Source organism: Anopheles marshallii, chromosome 3 (genome assembly GCF_943734725.1).
Source record: "Anopheles marshallii chromosome 3, idAnoMarsDA_429_01, whole genome shotgun sequence".
Lineage (NCBI taxonomy): Eukaryota > Metazoa > Arthropoda > Insecta > Diptera > Culicidae > Anopheles > Anopheles marshallii.
In genome coordinates this window covers 26,710,974-26,732,150 of record NC_071327.1, presented here as the reverse complement: position 1 = coordinate 26,732,150, position 21,177 = coordinate 26,710,974, and the positions used below count along the sequence as shown (strand labels likewise).

At 42.1% G+C, this 21,177-nt stretch overlaps 1 protein-coding gene across 1 annotated transcript; it reads right to left on the bottom strand.

The window, feature by feature from the left end:
- Window positions 1-7,935: 7,935 nt before the first annotated feature.
- Window positions 7,936-20,768, bottom strand: LOC128712100 (neurogenic protein mastermind). Its single transcript, XM_053806996.1, has 16 exons — window positions 20,716-20,768; window positions 19,572-19,941; window positions 19,295-19,453; window positions 18,325-18,732; window positions 17,956-18,244; window positions 16,287-17,872; window positions 15,177-15,374; window positions 14,489-14,578; window positions 13,293-14,136; window positions 12,593-13,219; window positions 12,386-12,514; window positions 11,967-12,292; window positions 11,622-11,889; window positions 11,179-11,328; window positions 9,096-9,590; window positions 7,936-7,964 (listed from the first exon to the last, which is right to left on the bottom strand). Exons 1-16 carry the CDS (start codon window positions 20,766-20,768, stop codon window positions 7,936-7,938), a joined length of 6,021 nt encoding a protein of 2,006 aa, XP_053662971.1.
- Between the last annotated feature and the right edge of the window lie 409 nt (window positions 20,769-21,177).

Genomic DNA, 21,177 nt, shown 5'->3' with positions numbered 1-21,177 from the left:
AGAGGAAAACAGTTCCCTGCTCACCCTGGATCGCACTGGAACAACACTCATATCACCTGAACTCGCTATTTCCGACTGGTTTTTGTTAGTTCATTTTCGTATACTCTGGTTACGTTTATCCCCCCGACAAAATGCTAGCAAAGTGTTTCACACGCCCGTTAATGCACGCCATTAAAAACTGTCCCTCGCGGTTCCGAATTTCGATGTTCCCCGAATGATTGACCTATTACGCGCCGCGTGCCAATTATTTACATGTAAACGAGAAGCGAAAAACCGAAGTACAAAAGCAAACCCATCTTTCTTTTTTGCTATAAATTTCAACTATTTGTTCGAAACAATGGCCGTGGGGGGGGTGGCGTTTTTCCTTACCTTGCATGGGGGTAGCTACAAATATTACTCGCGCAAAGTACAGCCACCACTATCAGCTGTTTTTTTTTTTGTCCTAATTACTCCACTCTTTTGGTGGTGCACTGCTCACTATCAGTCAGTTAGATCATCCTTACAACTACTTCTACGAGGGTGTTTTTTGGATCTTATTTAAATTTTGTTTACATTTTTACTACGAAATTATGTGGCTGAAGAATTTGTCTACCTTTTCCACTAAACACACACGTTTAGCGTTTATTTTTCGTGTTGAATTGCACTTGATTCGTTTTTTTTTTCGTTCGGTTTTCGCTCAGTCGACACTCCCAGTTTCCAGTTTCAATAAAAATAGATCGTTACCGCTTTGGAGGTTCTTTTATTTAAATATTTTTGCAGTCTAACCGGTTGCTGATAAATCGCGTTAAAGTAATGAAGGTAATGTTTAGCTCGAAACAAAAACCACACCGGGAAATTTTAACATTTTTGCTAGGTTATGCGAATTTTCGTGTGTACAGTGTGTTCATCTAAATGATCCTCTCGTGTGATCGTTCCAATAGTTAACATCTAGGTAAAATACGTAGAAGAATTTTGATTTTCTAACAATTTCATGCTTTTGAAAGTTCTGTTTTTCGCTTTTGTTTTAAAACATCACTGTTTGTAGCAAGCAAGTTGTTGTTTTATTTAAATTTATGTTAGTTATTTAATCTAATCCAATTTAATTTATTTCAATTATACATAAATTGCAAAACATGAATGAATTTTTCGCATAACGAGTAGATCTGAATGAATCTCAATACCTAAGGCATTTGGGATCTTGAAACAGAGAGCCCAAGTCGTAACGTTGGAAAAACTTCAGTCTGATCATATCGTATTTTTAAAATCTGCACTAAACAATCGTTAAAACAGTGCTTCTGATGTTAGCCACTACGCCAATACCACAGAGCTTCTAACGAGGCACATCGAAGCATCTCCTCGAATCGCCCGAAGAACTTGTAGAGTTACTGATGTCAGACTAAAAATCCTCAATAATGAAAGGATCCCTAACCAATCGTTAGATCTAACCTTTTGAAGGTGGTGATGGAATAGGATCCTGATTTCTCGTATATCAGCACACACCATCCGGGTGATGCAATGATGACACTAGAAATGTCATGTCGGCTCTCCACATGTAACGGTCGGTGGAGTATGGTCACTTAGAACCCCGACGTCAAGGAGGGCCCTGAAAAGAGTTACAATAAAGCAAATATTTCTATCCGCCTGTGATTGTAGGTACTCCAAGGTGTGAGAGGACTACAAAATTTGTCACCTCGAAAAGCTACTGGTGAGCTCTAACTACCATTCCACTCAACGCTCAATAGTAGACAATTAATCAACGAAAAACCTGTAAAAATATATCTATTTATTTCATTTTTCATGCAAATTGTATGGACAAGTATCTCCCACAAATCTCTGACACCCATTAAACTCGTTATTGCGAAAGTTGACTGTATTGTACAAATAAACAGTAAAAACTAAACGACTCCAAGTGTGCAAATAGATCGTACGATTTTTCGTTGGTCCTAGTTCTGCCCCAAATTTTACCTTTATAACTGTATTGTTGCCTTTTTTTGTGTATCGTTCCTGGCGGTGCCTGTTTGTGTGAGAGGGATTTCCTTCTTTCAAAGCAAAATAACAAAAAGATAAATTGAGAAACGAGAATAGTTAAAAGAAATTAATCACAAGGTGAAAAGCCTTCCGTTATCTGGTGCCTTTTCTCTTACATGTTTGTAGCTCTCCACCTGTCTGCTGTCCGTTGTATGTTGCATCCGTGTGCGAAGGGATATTATAAATATTTTCTTTTGTCCTCTCCTTCCTTGCCGCCGCACACCCGAGCGATGCCGAGTGAAGATACATCGATTATACACCATTTTGTTTGTTTATACACCGATTGGTAACTAGAGTAAATATATCCATGAAGAGCTTTTTGTTTTGTTCAGCTTTCTTGCTTAACGCCCGCCCTGTCCCTTCGTTTTTTGTTACATGTTTTGTGTGCAGTTGGTAGTTTGGGTTTCATTCTCCGATGATGGTTTTTCCTGTTCCATTTTCTTTCTTTTAATACCATACCGTTTCATTACACAACTATCTCAAATTGTAAACCCTTTGAGAGAAAGAGAGAGAGAGAGAGAGAGATAGAGCTAGAGAGTGCGAGAAAGATGTGAGTTTACAGATAAACTTACAGTAATTTGTAGCTTTGTTGTAGCTTTTGATCTGATTTACATTTAACAACTGCTATCATGAGGTCTAGTTGTTAAGTATAATTATGTTCCATTCCATTGAATATATTTTTGTTTGTAAACAGTCCTGTCTTTACTCAACTACCACCAGCCCCTTCGAAACGTTTTGGTTTGTACGTTGTTCTATTTGTTTTTTATTCTAATGTACAACCCCTCCCTCCCTCCCAAACCCTCCCCACGTGGAAGTGAATACAGTTTGCGAATTGTACATAATCGAGTGTGATCCAAGGAGGCATCTTTGCTTTGTACACGAATACCATTTGACAGTTGTGACGCTCCAATAAAAGTGGTTTGAGGCAATAAAGAACCAATTGGAAACAATAAAGTGGAAGTAAGATAACGATAAAGTTCATAATTTGGTAAATAGAAATCATAATTTTGTACAGGGAAAATCCTTTACCGAACTGCCAATCAAACAATTTGTAAGTAACAAAACCTCCACTGCATTTTTATGAACTTTCAGCTCATGGAAAGCTTTACCGTTTATCGCTTCTAAACGTTGTTTGCCCGTTTTGTGGTTTGTTAATTGTAGCTTATTGTTCTCTCGCGAGAACAGGCAGTGTTGTGTTGTTTGTTTTTCTGTTTTGTTCGAGTTATTTTGGTTTCATTACTGTTACTGACACTATTTTACAGCATTTTTTTTACTGGTCACACCGTGCGTTACATCTGTTGCTCACTATTATGTATGAAAGGCTTCGGCGGAACAGGAATACAGGAAGATATTGAGTTCATATACTTGGTTCTGCTATCTTCATACTATTAATGTGGTAGTGTTACGATTGAAGTGGTAGTAGTAGTAGTAATAGTAGTAGTACGTTTAGGGTTTTAGTACGTTTTCCGGTATGATGCCGACGCCGAATCGGGCTTCGAAACCACCATTTGCTGTATCGCTATCATAAGCTTACGTATGTTTGTTTTAGTTTAGATTTGGTTCGTTTGGTTTTTGGGCCGCAGTGCGCTGACTGGGTGTGTTGTGTGTATACATAGTAATCGAAATCGCGTAGCGGTTTACCGGTAATAATAGTGCTTTGAAAGCATTTTGCAAAATATGACACACCAACGTTTCCACCCCTGCTCTATACGGCAATTGTGACGCGTTGGGTTCCCCGGGGGACAAGCAAAACATCTCGCGAATTGTAACAATGACGACTGCCCCGTAAAACCTAGATGATGATAATTATAGTATCCGGTGTTTCTATTAATTTTGAGGTTAGCATCGTGAGTAAGTAGTGGCCAAACAGTTTATACCTATACAAGTAGCATCGCGCTTCAAATGTTAGTAATGCACTTTGTTCATGTACTATGGGTAGTGTTGTTGATATTTTATAACAAATCGAGCTGATTTGTGGATAGAGTAATAACTTCATGCGATTCCGTTTTGTTCGCCTGTGATGCAGTTTAGCTGTTTTTAATTTTTACATACCGTTTTTATAACACTTGGGTCCGCGGCGACACTTATTTAACAATGCAGAAACAAAAAAAAACTTAATAAACCATTGCAAATAAGATAAAGTTTTAAAACAAAAATTGCAATAGACCCCTACGCAATGGAAACTAAAACAAAATAGTGTAATAACAAAATGAAGCAAAAAATAAAGCAATTAAGATGTTTTGTTTTTATTGTTCAATAGTTGATAACAAATCATAAATTCTTCCCGTTCAATGTGCGGTTCGGTATTCGTTCCTGCTGATTTTGCAAGCTGTTTCAATATTTCCAACTTCACCACCAGGCCCACCTTCGGCAGAGACCGTTTCAATCAATTTTCCAACACCTTTTAAATGTGTGTATGTTTGTTGCTGTTGTTGTTATTGTTTATTTTCTTCTTCTGCAAATTTTGTTTAAACATTTGCGTTTTGTCAACGCTACCGCGCAACATTACCGCGTTTGTAATAATTTATCCCAATGGTTTTGTTTGCTTCGTGTACACATTTTAACACTTTCGACTTGTTTGTTTTCAGCTTTTTAATCTTTCACAAACAACGATCTCCTCTCATTCTTTCCGTTTTCTTTTCATAAAAACACAATGAATAAAACTAACCTCAACGTGTAAATCGTATAATTGAATAGCAATAATAATATTAATAATAATTATAATAAGGTATTTTATATAGAAAATAATAATATTAAAATAATAATAATAATAATGACAATAATAATAATAATAATATTACAGCTGTAGTGACGCTAATAATTATAAATTGTAGTGATTCCCGATTGGCTTTCAATCGGTCTCTGTGTACTTCTTTCGGTATTGGGGTGTCGTGTTGTTGCAGTTAAAAGGCAAAGAGGGAAATTATAAACAATGCGTATTATATCGGTGTTGTTTTGTGTGAAAGAAGTAAGGAATGAAGATAATTAAACCGATGTAACAGAATTAAACGACTTTGGATTTGTTCGCAATCGTGTAACAAAAACAGCGCAATAATATGTACAGTGAAGCTGTGAAAAAACAAATTGTGTTATGAAATTAAGAAGACTATTGTACTTGATGCAAATTGCTTTAATTATCAATACCCGGGACGTATAGAAAGACAAAGGATAGAATAAACAGAAGGAAAGAATTAATGCGGAACAAAGACGACACACCGAAACGTGTAAAAAGAAACATATTCATTGTGAGGGAAGTGTGTACAATTTGTGTGTGTTTTTGTTGATGATAGTTTGCCTTAACCTAGTGTGTTAAGCTTTGCCATTTCCAAACCCCGAACTATAACGAACAAAGAGCAAAAAAAAAATTGAAGAAAATTCCATTTTGTAGATAATAACCATTAAAAAAAGAAGTAAAAACTTGTACATCTTTTACAACTCATATATACACAACGATCACTATATGCGTGTTCAGGCAACGATTATACACACCTGCACAGCAAACCATTTCTGAGTTTGTTCTCTCTTTTTTATTCCGTGCTTTTATTGTAAATCTCATGCTAACCTAGGTATGCAGGTTTTGAGATATTTTTTATGGTTTCCTTTTTTCACCTTTCATTTGACAAGAACCGAACGTCTCTTCCCCATCTGCATCATTTAAGCCAATTGGAAGCAGAAGGGAAGGATGTTAATTTTCTGCTTTCTCGTGCAACATTTTATCATTGTGCACGAGCAAAACGGGCACGGGCTTGTGTTCAATTTCAGAAGAGTAAATTCAAGTGTTTGCAACTGGTTAGCACTTAATAATATAAATTTGTGGTTCGATTATCATACCAATGTGAACAAAACAAAACACAGAATGATGCGCCGGCATTTTGGAAGTTTTACAGCGTACGTGTAAAACATTCAACAAGTTGCTAATAAAATCAAAGAAACAAAACAAAACAAACCGACACATTATGGAAAATGCCAAAGCAGTCAGGATGTGCCTGGTTGTTGCCTTTGTTTGCAGTAACGGTTCCACCAACCCGGCAATAATAGGGGCACATCGCGGAAACACAAACAAGTGTGACCAATTAAAAACAAAATTATAAAACAAATACGTATTGTATTACGTGTAACAACCTGGTACCAGAAGGTTCGTGGTATCGAAAACAAGTAGTAGAAATTATCACAGTACACGAACTTTTTGTCTTCTTTGACCGGGCCTTTTTGTAGTGTGTTTGTTGGTAATCTGTTTTATGTTTTGTTTTGCTTAGCTGCTGCTGTTTCCCCATTTCGAAGCACCCTTTGTTTTCGTCTTCTTTTGCTTGCGCTTCTTCGTTTTGGTGTGGTGAAATTACTATTGCTCCGCTTCGTTCGCCATCGAAACCGATTAATTTTGGATTGTTGATCAGAGAGAGAGAGAGAGAGTCAGAGTGTTTTGCGTTGTGTGAATACAGTACAGTTCACAATGAAATGAACTGTTTTGCTGTAACTAACGGTTACTCGTTTTCGGGGTGGTTTCTTCTATTCTCTTGAGGTTATCCAGTTTATGTGTGTGTGTCTCTTAGCTGCTTTCTAATCGTACGCTGAATCGTTCGTTTTGTGTTTTTCTACAGTATTTTGGTTTCGATTATTATCTTCTATCGCTGCTGGGAGGCATATTATATATTGTTTAAACCATTTAGCGACAGGCAACAGCCGATATAGAATTATTTGCTTCCACCAACATACGCTTATCTTTTTGTTTTTCCTTATACATGCGGCGTGGTGTGTGTATGTGTTCCAAGATGTAACATTCCGTTTTTAAGCATCGTTTACTCATGTTTTTTATGTAGTTTTTACTTTGAACTAAAGTTAGAGGTATTTCTATTTCCATTCATTCATTATTACCATTTTTTATACTCTTGTTGTGTTGTTTTTGTTACCTGTTCTCAAACAATGTTATTATGATCACTTTTTGTTTGTTTTTTGTTTTGTTTTTGTTTGCGCCAATATGCCTATGAAGCGAACGCAGCAACATCTTCCACTACACAAACAAAAAAAAACATTAACCTGTGTTCATCTTTCCACACATGACTTGTTTACTTAACTTACTCGTGTCTGTGTCTGTAGCACAATACACAGGGCGGGGGTTGTTATTATGTACAATGGGGGAGTTTTCTTTAACTCTACAATACGATTAGCAATTACTCGTAACTATTCCATCATCCCACACTCAAACTACCATTAATTCGCCTTTCCCCTTTTCTTTGTTCTACTTTGTATGCTTTATTTTTTACATGCACATCACATGCATCTGTTTCGTTCGCTGTTTTTCAGCTTTTTTACACACCCACACGTAGGCGTGCGGGCGAGTGTTTGCGGTTTTCTACTTTAATTTTATTTTGTTTTCAACATCAAATCACAAATCGGTTGTATCATTTGTTGCTTTCGCTCTCCACGGCACACAGTGCAGCATATTAACGCATTGTCGCGTTAATCACCTGTGCTTGCACCGGATGAGCCTTTTCAGTACACTTGCAAGGTAAGTTTTGTTTTAAATGTTTTTACGTTTACTCTCTTCTAGCGGGGTTGCACACATTTTAACAATCTATCCAATATGTGTGTGCGCAGGTTTACCCCGGCTTACCGTGTTTTGATCACATTCTCCGAATTGCGCGAGGGGCGAGTGTATGGCAGATGACGACCTTGTCATCACCAGTCTCATACAACATTCGTCCATCGCGCGTTTGTCTTTTCCCGCGTGTTTAAAGCATTACATTTGCACATATTGCTAGCTTATAGCTAGTACCACTCCGAGAGGATGTCACGGCACAGGCCCCCTACAGGCAGCGGTTAGTGTGTAGCAAATGTAGGAGGTGATGCTGTCCATCGTCTACCGGGATCCGCGGGGCTTTACTTCAATCCGATAGAAGTTTTTGCAGAAGAAGGGATGAATTTCTCGGGTCACCGGCTCGTGTTTCCTCCGAAAAACTCTGCGAATGCGTAGGATTGGGACGGAGGAAAAAAGTACAAAACAATATGCATCATTAGTAATCAGGTTTCGTCTAAACAGTTCGGTCAGAGATGATGACGCCGGTTCTTAAGGACATATTTTACAGCATTGTTTTTTATATACTTCATTGTGTTCATGTTGGACTATGCTGAAAACCCAGCTAGATGAGTATGATTTGGATGAAAATGCAAATTTTTACTGTAGATGTGGTATGCAAAAAATGCTTAAATTGATATGAAAAAAGCAATACTTATTAGGACAGAATAGCAGACAGGGATACATGAGCGGAACTGAATACAACAAAATTGGTTCGTTTTGCATGAACAACGCAACGGTTCCACTTCTCGATATGTGCAAATGCCAAATGAAGTGCCACAAAAGCTCCCTAATGTATACAGTTTTTAGTTGTGGTGCTCGTTAAAAGATGCTGGAAACAGTGGATCCCCGAGATATAGCGAAACAAATTTGCTTAGCAAACAACATTTTAAACATAAAATTAAACAAAATATGTAGCGAAGCTACAACGATGCTCATAGTACAACACATCTGATAGAGTATTGTTTCTTGCAAACAAGAAATAACCGTGCCCGTGACTTGTGTATCACTAGAATCACCGTGTTTTTGCATTGGCTATCATAAATGCCCATTGGAGGTGCATTGCTACGCGGTGTTTTAGAGGCAATTCATGTAACACTGCTTACCACCACCACCGAACATGATGTATTAGGACTTTCATCCACCGTTGATAGAATTTTATCACTAACGGACGATAGTATACTACCGACTGGCGCATCATCAGGCTCTTCAGTATTGATAACGGATCCATCGATGGATGCGGAAGTTTTATCTCTGTTTAGGATGGTTTTTTGACATTTGGGCACTATTGGAAGGAGAAGGTTTGAGTAACGAAAGTCACGAACGGAGCAAGCATCCAATCCCGGAGAAGAAACAGATAAAAGCGTATGAATAACGTGGACCAAAATTCAAACGCCACAGCTGCACAAAAATGGATGTGCATGCTACGGGGCAACAATTTCCCTCATTTCATATATCTCCATCCTGTTTTTTTTTTACTTCTTCCGTGGCCTAGTGCTAGGCGCATTACACTAACCTTTCTGGGTGAGATGAAAATTGAACAGCAACGATGGATCTAGCCCGGTCGAAGTGTTACCGCTGTGAAGCATCGGTCCGGATGATCCGGCATCCGACAAGGATGTTCGTGTACTTCCTCCACCCACATTACTACCACCACCGATACCACCACTCAGCATTCCGGCGGATGTGTTGGAGATGGAGGTGCAACTTCCGTTGCTACTGCCCACGGTAGAAACACTCAGACCACCGTTACTACCAACACCGTTACCACCCTCGCTACAGCTTTGCAGTGCCATTCCTCCAAGGGGCGATAAGCCCATTGGACTGTGCGATGGTGGACGTTGCGCTCGGCCACTCACAATGGCCCGCAGCTCCTGCCGTACCAGTTCCGAATGGTTTAGGCTTTGGCCACCGGAATTTGTGCCATTGCTAAGTCCTAGCCCATTGCCACCGTTTCCGATGCTGCCGCCACCAATACTATTGCCACCACCGATAATACCACCGTTGAGACCTGCGAATAAAATGTGTCGTTATTATGCGACGGGTGACGGGACGGGTCGATCCCAAAGGAGCCCTGACTAACATGAAGGACAGGAATGAAGGTGTATGGACACGTTTCAAACATATACAACGTGACGTGTGACACTATTGTGTATGCCACATCAGGAACAAAAGGGAGTATGATTCTCGCAGGGGGTTTTGATTCAACACATTAACATGGTTATGAAGGTACAGAAATGATCTTTGACGGCACATCCATGACAGGAATACGGTACACGCAGAAGGTGGTGGTGTTAAAACCTGGACAGTGCAATTTATATACATTTACCAAACAAACCGTTCTGATAAAGGTAGTAATTGGTGGTGGTAACAGTGGTATTAATGACACTATGAGGTGATTCTATATAAAATACTGTTCAATATGTACACATATTTGCCTTTTTATCTTTCTCGAAAGATCGAGAATAAATATTGATTGATAGTTTTCCAATATTTATCTTATGCCACTCATTAACTAGCCTTGGATTGCGATCCTCGAGTCTTAGGACATAATAGTATGGACTTTGTGAAGGCACAAGTACCTTAATTGAATCATGTTGATCGTCACAAACACAAAAAGTCATTCAAAGTAAAAGCCCCAAAGTTATGTTTTGCTTTGTACAAATCTGCAAACTATATAAAATTTGCCGCACCTATTAGATCCATAATGTCATTAATTACATACGGCCAGCCTTAAATACCCTTTAGGTAATTAGTTACAACATCATATACATATAACTTATAATTAGCACCAAACCAAGTGGAAAGGGAAAGGGATCGAAACGACGGAAGTGGAATACAGTTATGATAAAGATGACAGAGAGAAGCAACAACCAAAACACACACCTAACACAAACAGTGGACAGCGAAATGGAGTCGATAATATATTGCACCCCAGAACAGCGACAGAAAACACAAAGTTCCCAATTCGGTATGAATTACAAATGTAACGAAGCGAGTTTGTTTTTGGAACAATTCCCAATTGAAAGATGAGAACATGTGAATGATGATGGTGAAAAACACATACAACAGAGAGCAAGAACATTATGAACAACACACACACACACAACAGGTATATGAAAGGATTGATGAGCACACGGAGCAAAACAAAGGGGTAATGTGATGACGCGTATTAACACATCCACGCATAGCAAACACACGCACTCTCACCACGGCGCGCCACATTTCGTCCTCGTTCAGGCATCAAACGCAAAAACAATTGTCAATCGATGCTGTAGCAATGATAAAATCAGCTTCAGAAGCTTGAAAGAATTCACTGTCTTTGGTGCGTAGAAAACAGGTTCGTTATGATGGAAAAAGAGCAGAGGTGCAGGATGGGGGAGCTTTTTATTCATTCGTGCAACGGTACCATTGTGTACGAGTTCCCACTGTGGAGAACCCACAATATGATTGCGTATGATCCATGACTAGACGCGTATGTAGTGCTTCGTAGTTTGCGAGACAAGAGCGTTTGTATGACGATATGATGTGGATGTGTGCGTAGAAATGGTTGGTGCTTGAGAGGGGATTGGGTGGATTGGGTACATTGCGTCTCTTACCAGTTTGACTGCGATTGAAGAAATCGCCTGGTGAGTTCGCCGTGTGCTGCTGCATTGCTGCTGCATTGCCGAACATCATACCATAACCGGTGGCATCCGGACCAGGCCCATGTCCACCGTACGCGGAACGGGGCGATCCTGCGAAAACAGCTATCTTTTAGCATGGCTCTTGTTCTCATAAACCAGTACACAGCGCACTCGCACCCGATCTATTATTTGAATATTTCTTTTACTATCCATCAAAACACTCGCTCGCATGCGCGTCATACCATTCGCGATCTTTTGGGCAGTAAGGACAAAACGAATTAAACATTTCCAACCATCCAGCGATTGATTGACCACTCAATAAGTAATTTAGACAACTTTGGAGGAGGAGAAACAAAAACCTCTCGAACTAAAAAGCGACAATAATCTACAAAATTAATCTTTCCCCAATGACCAACCTGGCAAGTGTTGAGTTGATTGCGGAGGCACACTGCCTTGCCGCTGGAGCCTCATCTGCTGATTGGCATAGACGGGATTGGCAAAGTTCGGTGCGGACACGCCGACAGGCGAGGGGCTCGGTGGACCTGGAAACCCGCCACCGTCCACCATTGAGCCACCGAACGCATTTTGCTGCCGTGGCGTTCCGGGACTGTTAAGCGTACTTCGCTGCCTTTGAGGTGGGCCGACGAACTGTCGATTCTGCGCAGGGTTAAAACCACCAACGGACTACAAAATAAGAATGAAGAGGTTGTTAACAAACACTTCGACGCATTAAAACTTCTGTTACGCTTAGCCAATCTTACCGAAAGCTGAGCATTCAACATCGGATTTTGCTGCTGAATTGATAGCCTTGCGTTCGCGTTTTGTTGCCACTGCTGCTGCTGCTGTTGCTGTTGTTGTTGCTGTTGTTGCTGCTGTTGTTGTTGCTGTTGCTGCGGTGATTGTCCAGGAACGACTACATTCGGCTGGTTAACCGTTTGGCCTCCAACTCCGCTACCGTACGGTGGTTGACGCGGTGATAGCTGTTGATTTACATTACCACCCGCATTGCCAAAACCGGACACCATCTGTTGTAGCTGAGGAGATAGACGATGGCCTGGATTGTTGTTGAACGGGTTGCCTTGGAATCCTACAACAAAAAACGTACAAAGCACATTAGAGTCAGAAATATACTTTACTCTATTGATTGATATAAGGTGTGGTCTATAAAGTCGTCATGTACCTGCTTGTTGCGGACTAAGTTGCGTCCTTTGACTTGGACTCAGCTGTTGTTGCATCAGACTCGGTGAAAATCCGGGACTGAGCTGTGAATCCGGCACATTATTTGCACGAGTCAGTGTAACGTTTGGAGCTAAAATCAAGAACAACCGGAATTAGAGACGTAACTTAAATCGAAACCAGAACATTAACAACAAACAGATTGACTTACGACCAAGATCTGAGTTGGCTGTCGGGTTCACCGTAACAACCATCTGCTGTTTCTGCTGTTGCTGCAGTAACCGGGTTCGCTGCTGCTCCTGCAAAATACGGTCCCGGGTTTGATGCTGCATCTTCTGCATGGCGAGCATATTCGGGGATAACACGGGACTGCTGTTGCCAAGCTGTCCCTGCGGTATCCGCATTCGCTGCGTGTACACAGGAGGAGGTGTGAAGTTTTGGTTTGGCCCCGCTTGTGACGATTGCTGTTGTAAACTGCTGCCAGGATTTAAGCCTGGACCACCCGTCGTACCACCGCTACCCGTGCTACTAGGGCCTCCGCTACCGGCACCGACACCCGGCCCAGTGCCGGTAGGTCCCGCGGGACCCATGCCCGGGCCGCTGCCACCACCTGAAACAGCAGCATTGTTACCTCCGCCAGCCATTCCAAGCATTGGATAGGCAGGAGGACTACCACTGAACTGGGGCTGTGGTTGGGGTTGCAATGGCGAGCTAACGTTTTCATACTGCATTAACGATTTTTGAATTGCATTAATCGCTAACTTTTCATGTATATCCGGTTGGCTCGACTGTGACGACGGTACAACTGACGATGTGGATGATTCTATCGGACTTATGCCTAAAAGAACAGATGTGTTATTAGTAATGGTGAGATTGTACCTATTGCTCTGTTTTAGTGGCGCCAAGTATACCTAAGATACTGTTGAGTTCACTTTCGGCAAAGTCGCCCTCCGGTGCAATCTCAATCACGTGATTAAGTATGTCGTTCAGCTCCGGATCCCACTCGGACACGAGCTGGGTCGATGTAGCAGGCGTCGATGTGGCAAACGCACCGCTCCCAGCCGATCCAATTCCGGAGTCCTGGATGGCGGGTGAGAAATTTTGCTGCCGCTGGGCGGCTAACATTTGCTGCTGCTGCATCATCGATGCCTGCTGCTGCGTATGGTGCTGCTGTTGCGGATGTTGCGAATGATGTTGTTGCTGCTGTTGCAGGTGTTGTGGGTGCGCCTGGGGGTGTTGATGATGGTGCTGCTGTTGCTGATGGTTGAGGTAGATATCGGAGGATGTTGGAGGTTGCTGCGATTGAGAAGGCATAGCTGATTTGCGCATCTGCTGCTGCTGTTGTTGTTGCTGCTGCTGCTGCTGCTGGAGGCGCATTTGGTTCAGCTGTTGTACTTGTTTTAAATTATTGTTGCTAGTTGTTAGATTGTTATTATTCAGCGTCTGGTTCGGTGCAGTCGAACTCGACACATTGGCGAGTTGCCGAGCCAGTCCCGAATTTGGTATGTCCGGGATGATGCGGTTGAACGGCATTGCGGTTTGCATTGGCATTGGTGCTTTGGCCGGGTTGGCCAGCAATGAGGCAAGCATCTTGTTGCGCTCGCGCAACTTCGACGGCCTGTTGTCCGATCGCTTGACCGCGGCACCTTCGTCCGGTTCGGTTGAAGGCCGTTTACGATCATTACTTTGTACCCGTAACATCTGGATGAGTTCTTCGTTGTTCAATGGCGGCGGATTATGCTCCTTTGGCTCATCCTAGAGGGAAGAAAAGAGCAAAAAGGCGTGTTATTTGCGGTCTGAAGTGATGTTCGTTATTTGGTGAATGTTTACACATAGATCGTTCTATAGTGAACGTACACTTTTTGAAGAGAATAAATGTTCCCATGTGCCTATATAGTACAGAAATGGGGTTTAGGTACACAGCAATAACAGTGTTCTTAGCAAAACTTCGTAAAACATAATTCGAACAAACGAAATCTTAAACCATTTGAAGGATTATAAAGATGTCGTCCTTTCCATAGTGTGCGTGTGTGTCTAAGTGCCAACATTTGGATGTTTTGGTGCAGAATCTTTTCGATCTGCAGGTCAATACCGGGACAACACTTACTTTAACCTTTTGTAGCTGCTTAAGAAGTTCGCTCGGACCTTGTCGGTTGCGGGCGTCACTTTCGTCGTCGTCACTTTTGTCGTTGAGCAGCTGGAATATTATGGTTGAGTGGTGAAGAAGGTTAAACATGAGTATCATGTTTATCTCGATTTGTTTAACGCAATTCTATCTAAACCATCGTGCCAATTCAATTATTAGGTTGTGTGTTAGAACGGTCAGCAGCAAACAATACGATTCAAAAAATAATGAACGTTATTAACCAAAGCCGAATAAAAATACTCATGGTCAAATACAGCGAGCGAACTATTTTAACAGGTAGTTAGTAGGTGGGATTGTTAAAATATAGTGGCTAGGGAAATGTAACGTACCAAAAATCTGTACAATAAAACGTATGTTCAATCAAATGCGTGGAAAAATGCAATTCCATATAAAAAAATTCAATATTGTAAGATCAAACTTGTTCAGACATTCACTGTGAATGGATGATGTTAAAACTGGTTGTATGTGATGGAACGTTCAACTAACATCAGTAACGTGCTCAAGTGAAAGTAATTGACAGGAAAAAAAACAAAGCATATATCACATAATAAGCATCGCTTGTGCAAGGTTCATTAAAATCACAATCGCAATCTACAAACGCAATGAACTAGTGGAAGTAAATGCTGATAGAACAATGTGAGTATCGTACCTGTAATAGCATATTATTGCTACTGGCTTTATTAATCTCATTTCCCGCGCGGTTTGTTAATCCCAGCCCACTAACACCACCACCATTATTACTACCCTGCGCTGGAGTTCTAACTGACTGAGGTATACGTTGTGAAAGAGATGCGGTATTTATTTTATTGCCATTACTATCCTTATCTTCTTCGGAATTTAGCAAACCCTACAAAACGAAACCACAAATTATATTACAGAATAGAAAAGAGAGGAAGAGAAGAAGAGAAACGTACAATAAGAGGATCTGCTATAATAGGAAAGGAATGAACGGAAAATGAGACTATGATCGCACAAGCGAACAGAGGAATCGCATAATCCTTGGACATATGATGTGCGATCTATGTGGAAGGATAACAATACGAAGGTTCAGCTGAAACTTACAAGCCAAATTGACTAAATATTCAGTTCAGTAGCTGCTTCTATTTCTATTTGTAATCATTTTAATATAAAACAACAAAACTTCAAGACATAATACATAAGATACGCATAATAGCACTAGTCCTTTACACGACTCCGGAAAGGTAATAGTACATTGTTTTAAATCACATGAAAGAATACAACAAAAAATTAACAATTATAATAATAGCTACTAATAATAGTAGCTAATAATGCATTAAGAAAATATTGGCAACACGATAACATTTGGAACAAATCTTTTTATCAAAAATGTCATAAAAAGACCACTCGTACATTTAATGTTACTGTATGAAAGACACTATGATGGCACATTTAACAATCTTGTTAAAGTTCCATTCAGTAATACTCTGTGATAAATTGTGCATACCCATGCAGTAATGATAAGATTATTTAATGACTCGAAAGTAGATAGAAAAATAAAACAATTCATCAAAAACGAAAGGGTACCCAAATATAAATATTTAACATATTTCGTTACTTTATGTAGATGATTGAGAAAATTAGTTTAACAAGATAAAGGTAAAGTTAGTATTATTATGTTATGTACTACCATCTATTGTATTTGTTATTGCCTAACACCGAACGTTAAAACCATATGCAATAATACCCAACTGCTACATACTACAATTGTTTTACTTTCCTTATGAAAGTATACACATACCTTTAGAATTCGATTCGGATTCCGATGGTCATGGTCCATATCCAAACCGGATGAGGATGAAGCATTTGAGTGAGGTCGTTTGGTTGTAAGCAGATTCCGTAATCGTTCGGAATCGTGCGTATTCGATGGTGGCTGCGTTTGTTGTTGCTGAAGATGCTGCTGCAGATGTTGCTGGTGATGTTGCTGTGGGTGCTGCGGCTGCTGCCGTTGCACCATTTGCTGCGATGGCATCCCAGACGGATGTTGCTGCTGCATTGGGGACATATGGGGGTGATGGTGTTGCTGTTGTTGCGACTGCATATCCTGCAGCTTATCCTTACTGTCGTCGAACGGGAACTGAAACGCATTCGTACCGAACGGTGTTCCAGTGTTGTTGTTATTGGTATTACTATTGTTGTTGTTGTTGTTATTGTTCAAGGATAAGCTGGGATTGATGAGGCCACCTCCCCCGCCACTACTACTGCCTCCCGCTGCTCCATTGTTGTTCGAAGGTGAAGGCATTCCGCCCATCGTGTTGCCTGAGTAGTACGGCGTCATGGGTGACGCACACATCGGTGCGGCCGCTGGGCTGTACGCACTAACGGACGGAGGTCGAGGGGTGCTGACCGGAGTAACGCTGGTACGGGAGTCAGGTCGCGAGTCCCACCCAACACCAACCGCCTCCATGTCGAACGTGGAATGTGGAAATTCGAGCTCAAAATCCGTGTTGAAGAAGTTACTACTGTCGGAGGATGGAGCGCACAACAGCGACGATGAGTTGGGATTACTTCGCGGGGATACAATCGAGCTCATCGAGGTGGCTGGACCCATGCCGGAATTGCCTCCTGCAACCATGCCTACGCCGGCACCCATGCCGGATGTTCCCGATCCCGGTGTTCCTCCCGGGACTGTCATACCACCGGATACACTCATGCTCCCACCGGTCATACCACCTCCGCTCGATCCTCCCCCACCACCGAGCATACTCGAGGTGCTTGAACTGTTGCTTCCCGAGCCGGCACTACCTCCATTAAGCACACTCGACATCAGCGGTCCACCCATATTACTAACTCCCTGTGTGATTTGGGCCATGTGACGAGCTACGACGTCGTTGGCACCATTTAGGCCGCCTCCTGTCACCGAGCTGCTCGTGCTTGGCATTAGCAGCCCCATGGATGAGGATGAGGTAGGATTACTGCTACTGCTGTTGTTATTGTTAATGTTGCTGCCGCTCATTGCCGCACTAAGGCCACCACTGCTGCCACTTCCACCCATCACCATTCCTCCACCGCTGCCGCCGTCCGACGAGAGCATGGCGACTTCATTTTCCGTCAGTACGGTACAGATGGCCATTATGAAGTCCGATTCGTTTGGTTTTGTGCTACGGAACAGTTTCGACTGGGTCTTCACGTGCACGTAAACATCCGGTCCTCCGAGACGCAGCCGGTAGGTCAGCTCGTGAGGGGTTCCGTTGGACGAGCGTACATTGCTGAGGTGCTCGTTCAATCGAGGTCGATCCTGATAGTGGCATATGTCGTAGATAGACCGAATTGTTTCTTTGGTAAGATTTCCTGCAAACTGTTTCCTTAGCGTCGATGAGTTATAATCTAAAATGGTGCGAACAATAGTCATTAGTATTGGCGACTTCTCGCGAAGACTTACGGCAAATCAAATCAATAGGAAAACTTACTTATAATGTTACCACTAGTATCCAGCTTCAACGTTAGCTGTTCGTCCAGCGTTTGTGGCATGGTGGTAGTTTCTATGGTTGCCTGTTCGTCCTCGGGTAGTGTAATTAGACAAAGCACCGACGACGATTCCTCCGTATCATCCTTCACAGGAGCAGAGATGATAAGCAGATCCTTGTATTTTTCCAAGCGCTGCTGCTTTTGCTCGATCGTTTCGTTTGCTCCTTCTGGCGCCCTCAGTAACCAACGAATTTTAGTACGTATGGTACGCTTTGGCGTCTGATAGAACATCTGCGAACGAGAGAAAAGGACAAGCATTAGTGATGCACATACTATTGTAGACGTTTGTTCAGAATGTTGCTACTACTTACTTCATTTTGATCCCAGTTTAGTTCAAACGAATTCTTATTTAAAATAGGACTCAACTTTGAATGATCACCAGTATGCAGGTACGAATATATAGACTGTCCGTGGAGCTCCGTGCGCGAGTAATGCAGTACGTCGCGGACGTTCTCCGTGGCACATTCGATCACACCCTCCGAGTTGATCTCTAGTAGGGCCCAGCCGACGTTCGAGATGTAATGTTGCACCGCCTCGAAGTAGGCTGACTTTTCCGGCGAGTGGCCGTTTACCGATGGTTCCGGTAGTGGTGGTTCAGTGGATGACACTTCTCCCTGTTGCACCGGGTGCAGTTTGCAGGAAGCAGAACAATCCGGTGAGCATTTGGAACACCGCGAACCAGTGAGATTCGGGTTTCCTTGCTCTAGCATAGAACGAAACTGTAAAAACAGATGATTGTCAGTTGTTTATTTCAGAATGTTAATTACTGATTCATTTGCGCAGGTACGGAGAGTGCTCGCTGATGTTAGAGACCTAACGTATGTCCTATCAATTACAAAGCTCGTAAACACACTAGCGAGTAAAACTGTACTTCCCAGTGGTCATACATATCATCTAAGAAAACAAAACCCGACGAGTAGTAAAATCAAGACTTATATGTGCTAAAAATAGATCCGTTCCAATCAGTGGCTTATCCGTGTTAAGTGATGTCTGGCGCCGCAACATGCATTCAAATCGTTTCTTTTTTTCACTGAATACTTTTCTTAGTCTACAAACGAAATGATAATAGGATGCAGTGGACTAAGTATGAAAAGAAAGGCTGTTGTTATGGACGAAGTTGGTATAACTAATCAATATGACTTCCAATACTGCAATACATTAATGATTCATTTGAACATTAATGATTCGCTCAATGTGATTTGTCTGTATTTATATCGCCGTCAGTTTGTAATAATCGTAGATTGAAAACTCAAAACATGCCCCAAAACACATAACACTTACCGTTCGTACAACTTCACTTAGTATCGCCGCTTTGTCTGGTTTGCAAGCGGTCATATCCCGCTTAATCTGCAGAAACTCGCCAAGTTGTTCAATATACTCATTTTCTAGCTCTCGGCGACGTTTCTCGTTGTTGCACTTGTTGATCTGTGACTGTGGCTGCTGATGAAGAGAAAAAAAAAGCCGACAGGGAGAGCAAAATGGTGAATTGATGGAAGCTAAACAAATAACAAGTGATCGACAGTACTGCCGATCGTTTCACGATGGTCTATCTTCTTACCTTCGCGTCTGGTTTGCGGCGAATCTTTTTCGATGCAGTAGGCGGACAGGCCACGGATGGTACGACGACATTCATTATTTTTGACTGACTCTGCAGTTGTGATGCTGGAGCTGCTCCCGGTGTAGCTGTTGCGGCTGCTGATTGCGGCACGGTGATTTGGTGTTGCAACTGAGCTGATGACTGCTGCTGGGCACTGGAGGAATGTTGTTGTATCGGCAGTGTTGAGGCTGACAGTCCACCCAGTCCACCCAAACTTTGGCCACCGGTTTGCAATGTGGAGTAGAACGATGCTTGAGACGATTGCGCTGACTGCGACAGTTGTGTATGCACAAGCCACTGGTCCGGCAGTGGTAGTTCACATGGGCCAAGCCTGACGGAAAGCAAGACAGAGACAGAGAAAGAGAGAGAATAGGCAGATAGTTAAAGCGCGTTCGTCCGATTCTAAGCATTTGAAGATATTTGAAGTGCTGTTTGAAAAACGGTTTCGTACACGCGGTGTTTCCAACACCGACGCCCATCCTTCAAACGGCTATCGGAGAGTCAACTCGCTACGTAGGTAGTACTCGTATCTCTGTATAATCGTTACTTGCGCAATCAGCAGTTATCAGCAGGCGAAGACCCACGACCACCTTCTACACGCAGAGCCGGAGGTGTTTAAGATTATGAGGTTTCTGTGAGCGTGTTACAGTGTCGTGTAAATTAGACGATTTCTTTGTCAAACAGCACATCAACACTAGTGTACCTTTGCAAACGTTCGGCAATCAATTTGCACGACACACGTTTGTAGTAAACGATGAATGGTCTATTTTATAGGCTCCCTCTGTTATCTGCAGTAGATTGAAACGGAGCTACAAATATACCACAGCGTTCGTCAGTTTTATCGGTTAACTCAGTACCGCAAATTATAACCGAACACCTGGAAGATTGTGAACGGTCTTCGGCACAACACCTGCGTGAGAATGTAACAGTTGCAAAAAAAAAACAAGCTCCCTTCATAACACACACGTAGGGACCAAAAGTAACCGGAAACCCCACGAAACGATCACGTCTGTTTACGCTAAATGGTTCTAAATTTGTCCCCCAAAACATGGGGACCAATATTATTTCTAAGATAGTCAGCAGTTTAGAACAAAAAGCAACAAACCGATAGCTAGCTGGAACGGTGGTAACGCTCGCTGCCCTACACTGACGATTCATCTCTAGTTCTTGGGGGTTTTTTTTAGGTTCGGGGGTTAAAAATTTTCCAGGGATATGTAGAACACCACCTCGCCCCCAAAAGCACTTTGTTGGAACACACAAAATTGAATCAATTCATCACTACATAAACAACCGACAGCACAACGGACACAGCGGACGGACGCTTGCTAACTGCTGGCGAGACGTTAGTGGACACAGGTCCACCCACGGCAAACAACTGAGCCCGTGGACCGTGCGGTTTATTCGATTTATTTATTACACCCTAAGGTATGTTATCAGTTTACGGCGGTTCAAGTTTCTTCCTTCCGTCCCCAGCCGCAAGACTTCTCGGCTTTCGCCACTTGTTTCATCCGCTCTGTACCGGAGAAGTCATTTTGCCCGACCATTTGCCGGTACGGTGACGGTTCTT